The sequence below is a fragment of the Agelaius phoeniceus genome, chromosome 10 (genome assembly GCF_051311805.1).
Source record: "Agelaius phoeniceus isolate bAgePho1 chromosome 10, bAgePho1.hap1, whole genome shotgun sequence".
NCBI lineage: Eukaryota > Metazoa > Chordata > Aves > Passeriformes > Icteridae > Agelaius > Agelaius phoeniceus.
Window position 1 is genome coordinate 5,370,235 of NC_135274.1, and position 14,557 is coordinate 5,384,791.

The following is a 14,557-nucleotide window of genomic DNA, read 5'->3' on the forward strand; positions in this document are numbered from 1 at the left end:
ACAACCTCACAGGTAAAGCAGGGACCTCTTTCCCTCTTGAAGGCACAAGATTTTACTTTGAGCTACAAATACATGCCCAAAATAAAAAGAATAAAAGTAACTGTCTTTAAGTAACCAGCAATTCAATGTCACAGTATGCCCCAGCTTGCCAGTTTGTACAAGTATTAAACCACAGGTGAAACTCATTTACCAGCACCTGTATTGTCCTTAGATGTGGCCAAGGTGCACAGCTGGAATGGTTCAAACCCAATGATAACATTGAAGGGATGGGGCAGCTCAGAACTCAGAGACTGAATGAGCAAAGGGACAGGATCAGAAAAACATGTAAAAGTGTTAAGTGTCACCATGAAACCTGTGGCACAATGAAACCTAGTCTCACTTGTTAAAGTTAGGTAATATTGGGTTAAAGAAGCACATTACAAGGACACATGTGTTCTGTGGTACCAGTATTTGGAGATACTCTGCAAACTACCCCAGGCAAAGAACAATTCTTTCCAGTAGCTACATATTAGTCCATTAACATAATCTTATGTACATGGAAAATATTAAAACATTAATTTCCCTTTTAAATGAATACTTACAGACATGACAGTCTGAAAAGCATAATTATTGTCCATTTCCTGTGCCACATAATTGTATGTCCTCAGGAGGGCAACACCAGGATCCTGCAGTCCATCAACATCCTCTGAGTCATTAACCACAAAGACTAGTCCTATCCTGCAATCACACAAATCCCCAGGTCATCATTTCTAGAAAGAATCCACTTTTCACACAACTCTGGCTGTGATCAGCATCTTAAACACAGGTTTTTTCTAGAATAGCCTGGGAAGATGTTGAGAGAGCAGCCAGGAATCAAAGTTAGGACATGTAATGAGCCCATCAGAATCTTGCTTTTCACCTCTCTCCCATCCAAAACTTTAATTTCTTTTGGACTGTTAAAAACCAGAACTCTGTTTTGCTAGTAGAGAGTAGTGGAAGTTATACTCAAAAAATATACACAGACCTCGAACACAAGGAATGTAACATTTCTGCAGTGTTCTAGCAATGAGAATTTTACAATTGCAAAAGTCACATGCATAAAAGCTCATATTAAAAAAAACCCAAACATTAAAACACTTATTTTATTATTACCTCAGGGGGATGTGGTTACTGAAGAACATTTCTGCCACATTCAGTAATTCTGCTGTGGTCTCATGGGTAGGATCTACTATCAGCACCTGGATACAAACAGCAAGTGAGAAGTTTTCATGCCCTGGAGAGCCAGTGTTGCCAAGATGTTCTCTGCTGTCCCAACCCAGACAGAACTGTGCCATTCAGACTGCATGTAGGGCCCTTCATTCATGCAACTGTTGTCTTCCAATTTTAAAATTTCTATGCTAAAATTATTGAACTCCAGAGAAAAAAAGTAACACATCCAAGCTCCCAGAGTTTCAGATGGTTCAAGTGCCTGTTTTCCCCTAATCAGAGTTCTTGTTTTGCATAGGGCCAATTTGCCAAGTGACAGTGCACAATTTGCATAGGGCCAATGTGCCACGTGACAGTGCACAATTTGCATAGGGCCAATTTGCCAAGTGACAGTGCACAATTTGCAAACTCTTCATCAGATTTAAGTAATTTACCTACAGACTAAAAGGACACTCAGGGCTAAGCTGAGGGCTGTTGATCATCAAGTGTTGGTGCATGAATGCTTTCTAACTGAAACAACTGAAGCTGGTCTTAACTCTGCCAAGATGACAACAGTTAACAAATTTGATGGATTTCATTAACCAACTTCAGGTATTATCACAAAGTTGAAACACACCACATTGTTATTTATCAGATGATAATTTTGTCCATTGACAAAACAACTCCTGACATTTAATAGATGCCACAGAATCATGCTCAGGAATCTCTGAATCTCAGCCATAACTTACTAATACAAGGAGAACAAAACCTTTTAGAAAAGCATCCTCTCTCTCAAGCTATTTAAGTGACTGGGAATCCAGTGTATACATGAGGTAAGCTGCAAAAGCTGATGCTCCTGCTCTTGACAAAACAAATGCACATTTCATCCAGTCAGATTATTACTTACAAAATTATGGAAGTTTTTTCTGATTTGCCTGATCACACCAGGAAATGTGGGACGCAGCAGTTCCTGCACGCTGGAAGGCCAGGAATTGTACCGGCTATCAACTTCCAGATTGTTGATCCACTAAGGAAAAGTAAAGGCATTTAAATGATTCACAATCCTCCTGCTCTGGTCTGAGACTAACATATTTTCAAATCAGACACTATATTGAAGAAATAAAGCTTTTAACAAGTGCTAATTATAACCTTTTTATCCTTTTTACTTCACTGCAGTTTCAGAGCTGCATGTGAGACAAGGACACAAGCTCCCCTGACAGTTTAAGAATGCACTGCCCAACAGCAAATCAAGTGTTTCTATCAAAAACCAAACTCACTGAAATGGCAGGGCTTCGGATGTCCACAGCATAGTCAGAATCTGATGGCTGGATGTTCAACTTCAGGACATTGTGTAAGGAAACTCCCTCAATTCCCAAGCTGTGCAGGCCTTCCATAACTCGGGCTTCATTGCGGAGCACATCAATCAAGCTGCAAGGAAAAGCAAAATGGAGCTGAATTTTAACCCCACAGCAAATAACTTATCTTAACCTAACAGATGAAATGTCTAAACAAGACATTAGTTCTTATTTATCACCTATTTCTTACCGTCCTAAGAAACTTGAGATGACTTAAATCTATTCAATGAATATTGTATAACTAGGAAAAGCAACATTAAATCAGGATAATTAATTCATTTTATATATATATATATACATATATGTAGTACTGAAACACATCTTGACAAAGGTATAGGGTGGTTTCCAGATGAACAATTTACAGTGGTTTATCCTTTGAGAATCACTCTGCTGTCTTCAGAATAAATCTGTATGCTGACAGCTGAGAAAACAAAATCTTGCTAGTCACAGCAGAGGTCAAAAGAACAGCACAAAGGTGACTTCTCATTCCAATCTTCAAGAGTATTCCACTTTTCACATTAGAATTTTTGTTGGAAATGCACTTTGAATAAGACAAGGAACCATAATTTTCTTTTTACAGTACTTAACAATTAAACCTAGTCTAGATTATGAAGCAGGTTCAAAACTGTAAAAATAACTTTATCATTCAAGCACAAGCAAGATGCAAGTTTCTAAGGAGGATGCAATTATTGTTTTATATATAAATAAATAAATAAATAAATAAATAAATATAAATATAAAAATAAAACATTCCTACCTAAATATATCCTGAGTGTCTAAATCAATAAGCAGTCCATTGATGAATAGGGCAGAATCTCCTGGTTGCAATCCTAACGTTCCCTTGAAATACTGAAAAGAAGTAGGAAGCCATTAGAAGAGTGCTCTGCACAGAAAATATCATTAAAGAGTTTAATGTTGTTTTTTTTTTTTCCAATAGGTCTTGTCTTGCAGCACCAGTTACAAATTTCTATTTAGAAACATGATGAACACTGAAGGAGAAACATTGTGTTTGGATATTTTACAACACTACCAATATGAATACTGTGAGCAAAGCAAACAGAGGAATAAGAAGTACTAAGATTAAGTAGCAAGTACAGGAATAAATACCACATGAAGTACCAAAACCAGGAAAATAGCTTCTGATCAGAAAAAATTTACATTTTTTATTAAATTAGTAAGGCTCCCAAAGAAAAGCTGAGTGTTAAATTGTATCTTTCTGTGGATAATTACATTGTAAATTCTAATGTAACAGTAGCAGTGAACTTAACTATCAAATAACACCCACACAAAGTGAGTAGTGCAAAGAACAGCTCTGAAGGGCACGGTTGGATATAGCCTGGTCTGGATGTAGCAGCCCAGGTATCCTCTGAATAAAAATGAATGCACAGAATCATGGCTTTACTTGTGGAGCAGAGTCAGATCTAACACACAACAGAAAGGCCACCAGGTAGCTTTAGCTTGGACTTACATCCCATGCTTTGTCCCTTCCAGAACCACATGGGACAAGTGTCAAACCCCATCCTTTCTCCTCTGATTTTATCACTATTGAACAACAAGGCATTTCTCTCTCAGAACCGGAACCTCAGGGGACTTGTAAGTAGCTCTGCATTTACTATTAGACTCCCCAGATAGATTTCTAAACAATATGTGTGTACTTAACACAGAGTGCCTTTTTTTCTGATAATACTAAATGAGACTGAAATGTGTGAACAGGGCAATGTAACTCAAACAGCAAATGCTGCTGTTTGACTTTTTTTCATTACTATCCTTAACTTTTGTTTTGGTCTCTATACAGACCACACTACCTGGCATATTTTAGTTGCACAAATTTCTGTACAAAAGCCTGTACAAAATTCCCAGGTGGCTGTTATTTTTTTCAGTGCTTTGCTAATGCCAAGAACATAGCTGAGCTGTCTGAAACACTTCTGCAAATACAGAGCCTACTCAGTGACCTCCAGAGGCCCCTCATGACCTGGGGAGTTTTATGATTCTGTTTCAAAGCACATCTAGATTTAGCTGGTAAATTTTATTCCTTCACTAAGCACCAACATTGAAACCATTTCCTCCATTTCCTCCACACAGAATGAATCAGTCTAAAGCCATGGCAGGTTCTGAATCTATTCTGTGATTTCCTAGTGATCACTGATGTACACAGATATCTAAGCACCATCTCAAATTGGATATGGAGAACTAATTGTCTTCTGTTTCTTTCTACAGTTAAAACTCTAGGAAGATGCTTAATATGGCTGCTTTCCAAGCAATAAATTTCTAGCCAGAGCAGTATTTTCATATTTGAGTAAAGAAATTTAATTATGTTCCTCATCCATGTTTGAAAATCCACCACTTGTTCACTTCCCAGATGCATACTACAAAGTTGTGTGTGAAAATACTGGGTCATTATCTTGAGCAACATGACAATCTCAACCAAAATTCTGGCACACATTTTCATGTCTCTAAAAAGCTTGTAGCAATTTCAACAGCTGCTAACTTTGACCTGACTGGCTTTGGATCTACTGTGAAGAAAAAAGAAAAGCCCAACAGAAGAGTGTAATGTGATAGAAATAGGCTGCCCAGTCTCTTCAGCAGTAGTAGGACCAATTTCCTACTGCAGAAACATCATAAGACTTTCAATTCCCAAACAAATGATGGGCTACTGGTGGTTGATTTGCCAGTGAGCATCTACAGACAAGGTAATGGTGAGACAGTGGGAGTATCAGACTGCAAGCTTCAAACCTCTTGCACATTCTTGTTTTCACACTCAGCTGAGCTGTCTTCATGTCTGTCAGTGTTTTAGTGTTAGCCTGGTTATGAGTGGATGAGATAGTTCAGGCATAGAACTATTCTTAAGTGCACTATTCATAAGTGCAACTATTCATGAGTGCAAAGGCACTGTGTTACTTTTTGGACACATTACCTTCTGGTTCTCTTCAATTTCTGCTCTGAGTTCCGAAGAAACGACAGTTTTTGTTATGGCTCTACAAAAATAAAAACACCATGCTATGAATCCTCTTTCTGTTTATCTACTGGCTAGATATCTACTTACCTATCTTTTGTACCTTACATATTAACATAATGAACCTTCTAGTATAAAGAGGTGCAGCAAGAAGCAGTTGCACTTGGTGACACCATAAATAGTAGGATGCAGCATTTTTCTTACACTCTATAATCCAGCAGCATAAAAATGTTAACCACATGCCAACTCTCAGGGTCTAATTTCACATTAACCATAATAAAAGTGTGCAGCTGCCAAAAATGTAAAGATGAAGGCTGAAAAGAGAAAATAGGGGATTTCACTGCTCATGGTGGGTTCCCATTCCTTTCCTGACTTTGGATGCAGTGATTGCATCATCAGAGTGGGTGAGTACAGCCCACAGATCAGCCTGAAAACACACTGAGATGCAATGCCTGCCTTAAGAAGCTCTAAATAACAACTTAACATCATGTAATGGGAAATAAGATCAGAAATCAGTTTATTTTTACATTCATCTCAAGTATATATCCCACCTACTCAAAGAGGCTCTGTAATAGCATCTTCACAATCCAGGCAATGGAATTTTTCAAGAGAAATATATCTCTAGGCTGGCTGGCCATGCCAGGTCATATTGAGTTTTTTAAACTGATTTGAATATGTTACAGACAGTCACTGACAAAGTGCAAAAACCAGTGGAATTGCACATCAGCCTCTGACATGGGACTGACTGGGCTGTTTGGCAATGTGGACCCCAGAAGAAGAGTGGGACCCTGTAAACAGATAAATGCTAAGATCATCAAACAGAAAACCCAGCCAATAAATTCTTGATGACTTCATTTAATAGGTTTAGATGCATTTCACAATAAAATAGCACAGGCAATTCTGGCAAATTTTCTGCCAGTCCACATCAGCTGCCACCCAAGAAAAACACCATGAAATCCTCTTTGTAACAGTAGGCTGAAGAACTTCCCAGCATGAACATTCCCCAGTGTTTGCTTCCAGCTAAATGGAAGTCAGAATTAACCCAACCAATGCTGCTTGTCTCAGGTCCTGCTCAGGAAAAGGAGAGTAATAAAATTTTTTAGGAGTCAAAATTCAAGTTACCTGGCCTTTGTAGGAAAGTTCTGACTAAGATCCTTCATGACCATCAGGGCATCCACAGGGGGAGCAGTCAAAATGCGAGCAGCAGTTTGAAAACTCAGATCTTAGAAGTGAAAAAACAGAGGTCAACAACTCAAAACTGAAAACAAGGCAATGCAGAGACATCTTAACTTTATCTTGCAACTTTTTTACATGTTCCCTAAGGAAATTCACTTTCTATCTGCACCTATAGATACTTTTAAACTCATCTTTGTATTCAACTTGTAGGTGTTGCATTGAAGGAAGTAACCCTCTGCAAGTGAAGCAGTGCATGCTGCCTGCAGGTTGTTCAGGTGAGTCCAGACCAGCCCTCTTTCTTTGGCTGAGCTGATACAGGTAGATTCCCACAGCCACAACATACATTCAGCTCTTTGAATTACTCTCTTTGAGAGGATGAAAAGCTTTTGCATAGGCTTTTGTAGATGTTTTAAGGGAATGAGGCCAGAGCAGCATGTAATTGAGTTTGAAATACAGTTTTCCTCTGGTCTTGAGAAATCTCAAGATTTCATATCAGAAGTGTGATCATGGAAAGAATCTTTGCAGTCCTTTCTTTTCTGCATTCAGCAGACTATACAAGCAGTTTAAAATTTTTTAAAAAATTTAAAATTTAAAAAAAAATTTAAAATTAAAAGTTTAAAATTTCCATGATCTGGAAAATTTCTATATTATGAAATACAGTAAGCTACTTGCTCAGTTTAAGAGCAAGTAGCTTACTGTACTTCATAATATAGAAAACAATCCTAATATCAGAAGTCCTGTGAAACAATGCCAAAAGCTATTTCAACAGGAAAAGATACTTTAAAACCCAAGTATTTTCCAAGTGAGACTGAATGCAGGAATTTATAGTCAAACTCTGTCAACTGTACACAGCCACTAACAACCTCAATGGTGTAGAACACCAGAAAACATATTTACATTGAGTTTTTTAGACCATAACTGAAAGCCTTTATCCAGATTACCTTGCAGCTGCCATACTTTCAAAGGTGCCATTTCATTGGTACTTTCCACAAGGTGTTTTCTGAGCTCTTTCAGCTCTTCTGACAAGTCAGGATACAGCTGCCTGAAAGGATACAAGGGTCAAACAACTCCTGTGGTTTCCTGTAAGAAAGTCTGCTGCTAATTTAAAGAAACTACCACATAAAAAAAAAATATGCTGCTAACACATACAGAAAACTCAGACATGTAAAAAATAATAATAAAGCAAAAGACCAGCATTTCTGAACAAAAAGTTTTTTGGTATGACAAAGTCCAACTGTGTTTTACCTTAGTTTTCCAAACAGAAATCCTTGCACTTCATCAATAGGGTCATTTTCATCTATGACTGTAGCATTCACATCTGTGCCTATAAACACACAGAGAACACCACTAGCATCAAGCCATTCCCAACAGAAAAGCAGGAAAATGTTTGTATGTGTATGTGCACATGTAAAGAAAAAGTACACACACTGATTACACCATCAAAATAGTTTTGGCAGATGCATGGGAGTTTGTAGAACAGAGATCATTGCTCCATAAAAGCAGCAAAAGCAAAAAAAAAAAAAAAAGCAGAATTCTGAGAATTCTGTCTGCCCCCCCCAAAAAAAAAACACCAAACCAAAAATGAGGAGCTGGGAACACAGTCTGCTCTAAGGATGGATAGGTTAAGGCAAATTAAAGTAGAGAAATTTGCTTTACACCTGCAGAGTAACTGGTAAAAAAAACAGTTATTAGTTATCTTATTACTAAGATCCAGTCCATGGCCATGACTCCAGGATTGCACAAATGTGGAAGTGCCATGGCAAAGATCTGTTTCATAAGGAACATGCTCCCAAAAGGGATTTCAGAGCTAAGGAAAGAAAAATATCTGCAATTCATACATTCATAGCAAAACGAGTATAAAATTACCTTGGCGAAATTTTAACGTTCACATTAAAATACTTCAAATAAAAATTCACCTTTCACCTGGGTATCATCCTTGGCCTTATATTCTGTACTTTTAATAGCCAGTTCTACACCATAGCCAGAGAGGTAGACCTTTTCCTTGCTGGGATTCTGTAAGGAAAAGCCAACAGTGTGATATTGCCATCTTTGTTTGATCCAGAAAAGCTGAGAAATCTCAGTCTGGGATTTCAGACATAATGGGTAGACAGAAACAAACACTGTGAGTGGCTCTGCAGTAACATACTCTAATAACTTTATTTCCTGCTGCTTTTCAACACACTTCTTGAAGTTCAGCAAGCAAGAATTATCTCTATGAACCAAAAAACCATCAAAAGCCACAAAGCAAAGAGGAACACCAAACAATGTTTTCAGGATTCAGTGTGTGAGCAAAGCAGAGGGAGATAAGAGTCCAATCAGATGATTAAATATCATCAAATCAGATAAAGGGTGGAAAGGAACTTCAGCTCAAAGTTCAAAAATGAAACATTCACTGAAGAGCTGCCACAGAGAATGAGTAGGAGTAAAATAATGACAAAAGATAGGTGCATAATTAGTTCTGCCTTTAATGAGAGAAACATGACCACTTTCTAAAAGTATTTTGAAGTATACAGGAGTCACATAACAGTACCAAGATCTAAAGTGCAATACACTGAATTTTGAATGTATTCCTCCCAACAAACAACTACTTCCTTTTATTAAAGGGAAGTATTGTATGCAATGCATGACTTTATTTTATTAAAAGTACAAGTAATATTAGAAATTAACCAGCTGATGCTCTTTTTTTTTCCCCCCCACATTCAAGCCTGACTGCTACACTGCAGATTTTGGCAATACTTAGTAATATTCAAGCAACAAATCAAAGAACTCCAGTTCTTCATACCTCTTGAAATGTAGTTTTAAATACTAATCCAGTGACTATGCACAATTTAGTGGAGGAAGATGGAAACCAGGAAATGGTAAGTGGTTCTGTAAAAAAATTACTACAGAAAGAATGTCTTTCTTTTGAAGATGGTACCTAAATGTTAATCCTTGCTTTTTATATCAAGTGACTAAATGGCCTGACTGTGAAAGATCTGACTACTTCCCATGCTCTAATATGGGTAGAGAAACACTTTTTTTACACTGAAGTCTCTAATTAATCTGGAATTTAAGTCTGGATTTGTGAAATCAAACAATCTTACTTACACAATCAGGAGATTTAAAATATTCTGTATTCCTCAGCTACATGCAATAAAAAAATAAAACTTTGAGTATTCCAAGAAAATTAACAATGACAGTAGGCAAATGTCAATTTAAAGGGAACCAACTTGGGTCAGTTTTCTTTTTGAAAACCAAGGCCAGTTACTCAGTTTCAAATACCTGTATTACAATGCACAAAGATACTCACAGCAATGTAGTGTCTGAGCACATAAGTGATTTCTCCTGCCTCAGCCTTTGCAACAAGGCTCCTGTGCTGTCTGTAGAACTCCTCTGAGCCAATCTCTGCATAAAGTATGACCACAGGACTTTCAGGGTTTGCTGCTGGGTACTTGTGGTCCCCCTTGAACAAAAATGGCTTTGGCCTAAGAGGGAACAGTGAAAAGTCACAGTGTGAGTCACAGCATTTCCTCACTCAATGCAAAATGCACATTTTTTCCCTGTTTATTCATTTTCCTGAATACATTTGTTGAGCTATTCCTACATATTATCTCAAGGCTGGCAGCACTTTGTGCACATTGACAAAAGCTTTGTGAAAAATGAACATATGAAAAGAAATAAGTGACTAAGAGCTATTTTGAATCGAATATGATCCTAATTTTAAAAATGAACAACTTCCCTTAGATTTCCAATTAACTTTCTCTCCCCGTGGTGATTCATAAATTCTGTATGAAAAATTAAAAAGGCTGATAGAACAGATGTGCCAAGGGAACAAATTCATGTGAACCTGGTCCTTGGCTTAGTATGCAAACAAAAAAGTGAATGAAAAGTCTATTTTCAGCTTCTTTGCTTACATTTTGTCCAAAGTGCAATAAATACTTAAAGTATTCCCAGTAAGTCAGAAGAATAGCATGTGAGCTATAGATGCCATATGCCTGCACATTGACAAAAAACTCTTTATTCTTAAAAGAACCAAATAACCAAGATTACAAAATTGTATTGAAAACAAAAATGTTCTCATATTATGAAAACAAACTGAAATGTAAGGATTTGGGTTGGTTTTGGTTTATTACTTGGTTGAGGTTTTTTAATAAGTATTATATTTTATACCTTCCTTTTGTTATTAGCAGTTACAATCAAGTTCTGTTCCTATAGAGAAATCTGAATTTTAAATATATTGTGTGGTAATGGTTTTCTTTATCAATGATGAGAAAAGTATACAGAGAAAAAATACTGTGCATGCTTTCAGCCATTCATAAAACAATTTGTTACATTAACTCTCATTTGAATATGCAGCCCAGCTCCTTCTATTTTCCCTACACACTGAAGGTTTTACACACTCCTGAGAATTCCTACTGTCCTTCAACAGTTTCCAGCTATTTCCAGAATGTGTTTCCAAATTTTCCTGGGCACATTCCTCTTCCTAGTAGAATTATCAAAGAGCAAGTGATAAGAAAACCATCACTGCAATCTGAATTAATACCAAATAAGAGACTGCCACTCCAGTGCCAACAATGGACAGGAGAAATCAACACTGAAGGACACAGAAACAAAAACTTTACTACAACCTCTTCCCAGCAGTAAGTCTAAAGTTAGGTTAGATTTTAAGACTAATCCTGTAATAGGAAATTAAACAAATACCTGTCTGAAGCTGCCTGTAAAAGGTTTCCAAGAGAGTCAAATTCACATGTTTTCTCCCCATGCACAACAAAAAACAGGGTACAGCCCTCTGGTGGAGATTCATCTGCTGCTATCTGTATAAAACATTTGTAATAATGTAGGTTAAATGTTTGCCCTTAGAACAAGTGAAAAGTAACAGTGTAGCTGTGCAGCAAACAGTATTATTTCCTACATTCCAAACCAGTATTTCTTCCTTGTTTATGACATAATTTAAATGCAAGGTGAAATTGCAAGATGGGGAGTCAAGCCTTCATTTATTTTTCAGTCTGTTACTATTAACTGTAAGGTTAGGTGCAGGTACAGAAAGCAAGGCTTGCAATTGTAGGGGTTTTGGTTGAGGGTTTCTTTTTGTCTTAGACATCACAAAAATCTGTATTTGTTAAGTATCAAACAACAAAATGACTCCACATGAACAAGGAAGACATTTTACAGTATTACTTAAATAAAGCACATTCTAATGTGAGACAATTTCCAAAGAATTAAAAAGATTAAAAAATAACAGAGAACACAATGAACTTTTATTTATGAGTTCTAATCACTCTATATATATTTATATATATATACACACACACACACATATATATATGGATTACTATCTACAAGTTAGTTCAGCTGAGCAACAGGAACAGCAGCATCCCAAGTACCAATGGTCCTCCCAAAAATCTTTGCACCAATTCTTAGTGCAGCAGGCACAAAGATATGCAGACATGTCAAAATGCCAATTCTTTAGTCTACTCTAGACAAAAATTCAGCACCTCATGAAATTTTTATACACACCCACTCTGTAGCTCAGGTGTGCAGAGCAGTTAATCAGTTCAGGTTTTTTAGATCTCAAATGGTTCCTTCCACAGGTCCCTCCTTCCTGAGCATTGGTAAAATGCTCTGCACCTCACCTGAGCTTTTCCTGTACTCACCTGTTGAAAAGCTTGAACTGCTGCAGAGTAGGAGCGTAAAGACAGAGAAAATTTCAACAAATTCTGCTGCAAAGGTGACAGAGTCTGGCAGGCCACTTTCAGCATTTCCTGGTAAGAAGAATAATCACTACCTGCAAAATCAAAGTACAAGCAGTTATCTTTCTATCCCATAGTCTCATTGAAGAGGGCTTCTCATCCCAGTGTGATTTATACCAACAGAAGCCCATGACATGAATTCTGAGCATGCACCATTCCTCCTCCAATTTCATTACAGCCAATTCTACAGCTGGATGAGAGGGAACTTCAACAGAGATCCAGGAAAGTACACTTGAATTCATTCTTGAGGATGTAAACATGGGCAGGGGAGGAGGGAAACGGTTTAGAGCTCCCATTTAATTTTGGCTGAGAAATAGTAACACAGAGAGAAAAGGTATTTAAAATATTTCATCCTTCATGTTGAAAAAGAATCTGGCAAGCAAAATGTTTCAGACTCAGCCACTACAGCTTTTGTCAAATGGATATCCAAAAGCCTTGAGCACATTACAACAAAAAAAAACTACTGAAATAAGTATTTTATAGAAGTCAAATGAGGATTAACATGATGGAAGACAGAACACTGTGGTATATTTTTCAACTATTAGTCAGCATTGAGAAAAAAACTATAAAATCTTACCATCATGCTCAGCTGTCTTAATATTCTCACTAGCTTCAACAAAGCTCCAGAATTTTTCTTGACCTTCTTCTGATAAAAATTCACTAAGTAAGATGAGAAGAGTGAGTTAGATCTACAAATTTTCTCTCAAATTATAACTCTGATACCTTGTAATGCTTTACAGAAAGTTAGCACCTACCACCTGTCTCAGCAAACTGTGTAACTAGGAAAAGCACTGCAGGAAAGCTAAAAACAAACAAACCCAAACAAATAATCACTGCAGACCTGGACAAACACACAGTACATGGAAGCAGCTTGTAAAGCACCTCCTGATCCTTTAAATGCCATTAACAGGCAGCAGGGTCCATCCTGGGAGCTTTCCTCCCTAATGCATTTCTTTGCTATCCCTCTTTTATGAGAAACACATCTTTTTGTTTATTTTGCTGAAACCAACTGGAATGATGAGCTTTGGTGGGCTTTGGTGGAGGTTTTCTGTTTGCTTGTTCTTGAACAAGCAAAAGGAGAAGTCACAGCTTCAAACCACGTTATAATTCCCACATATGAAGCATACAATGGGCAGGTATAGAAGGCTAGATAATGAAATTCATCCCCTGAACATTGCTAGGCACAAACACTGTATCACATCTACACTTGTAACACACTTGCCATGCTAAAGGATGCTACCACAGGAGGTTTGGAGCCTGCTCAGTGCCACAGTAACTGTGTGCTCCAATCCAAGGGCAAGTGCTGCTGGAACCCCTGGGTGCCAAACTGCAGGGCTGGGTGAGTGCAGTGACCTGCAGGAGGATTTTACACTGCAGTGCTGCATCATGCTGCAGTTCATCCCAGGTGAGCTACCCTGCCCTACCCAAAGCCTCTGGCTACAATAGATCAAGTCTTTGGCATGTTATTTTGATTATTTGCTTGCTGTTTCACACTCTCTATGGTTGAGTTCTTCCCCAGTAATGTCACATTGTCACACAGTCTCGGGGTATCTAAAGCCTGGCATTAAAACCTGTGTGTTTTGCATTTTACTGCTTAAGGAACTTTCAGGCTTCAGCTTCTCCAGAGAAGGTTACAGAAAAGTAATTTCACCTAGGACACACCTGTCCTCTGAATGAAAGCCATGCTCATGTGAATGAAACCCAGCCATGCTCAACTATTTTCATGTGAAACAATCTGCAGTAAAACAGACAAAATTCCACATTTGGCAATACCCTTAATTGATACAAAATTAAGCACATACTAACTTGAAATTCTCAAAGTCCTACTGACATCTCCAAACTAAAACATGACAAAATTAAACAATGAGGGATTTCAAAAGAGCTAAGCAGAGTAGCACTGAAAAGACAGCATGTTGCTTTCTTTTTACACAACATCTTAGAAATAAAGTCTTTAATACCATAGAATAAATGTTCCCAGGGTGACTTGCACAATTCTTAGCAAAGCAATTGACTTTAATCAATGCAAAATTCACATGAACAAAGTTAAACTCAAGTTTTACCAAGCTAAATATACACAAGCAGCAGATGTGTATCAAAAGCTACAACACTGAAGTAAAATACATTCAGCAACAGAATCTTACAATACCATGCTGAACTCTCTATCTAATGCTTTGAGTAAA

General features: G+C 37.5%; 1 protein-coding gene across 1 annotated transcript in view; it reads right to left on the reverse strand.

Annotated features, from left to right (window-relative positions):
* Window positions 1–14,557, reverse strand: part of UGGT1 (UDP-glucose glycoprotein glucosyltransferase 1) — a 41,114-nt gene that overhangs the window by 23,579 nt on the left and 2,978 nt on the right. Inside the window, exons 3-16 of the mRNA XM_054639226.2 lie at window positions 12,955–13,037; window positions 12,282–12,412; window positions 11,329–11,441; window positions 9,938–10,112; window positions 8,565–8,661; window positions 7,894–7,972; window positions 7,590–7,690; window positions 6,595–6,694; window positions 5,434–5,494; window positions 3,277–3,368; window positions 2,442–2,592; window positions 2,072–2,191; window positions 1,132–1,217; window positions 582–717 (exon numbers count right to left, since the gene is read on the reverse strand). Of these exons, the coding sequence (XP_054495201.2) occupies window positions 582–717; window positions 1,132–1,217; window positions 2,072–2,191; window positions 2,442–2,592; window positions 3,277–3,368; window positions 5,434–5,494; window positions 6,595–6,694; window positions 7,590–7,690; window positions 7,894–7,972; window positions 8,565–8,661; window positions 9,938–10,112; window positions 11,329–11,441; window positions 12,282–12,412; window positions 12,955–13,037 (1,525 nt within the window). The remainder of the gene's footprint in view (window positions 1–581; window positions 718–1,131; window positions 1,218–2,071; window positions 2,192–2,441; window positions 2,593–3,276; window positions 3,369–5,433; window positions 5,495–6,594; window positions 6,695–7,589; window positions 7,691–7,893; window positions 7,973–8,564; window positions 8,662–9,937; window positions 10,113–11,328; window positions 11,442–12,281; window positions 12,413–12,954; window positions 13,038–14,557) is intronic.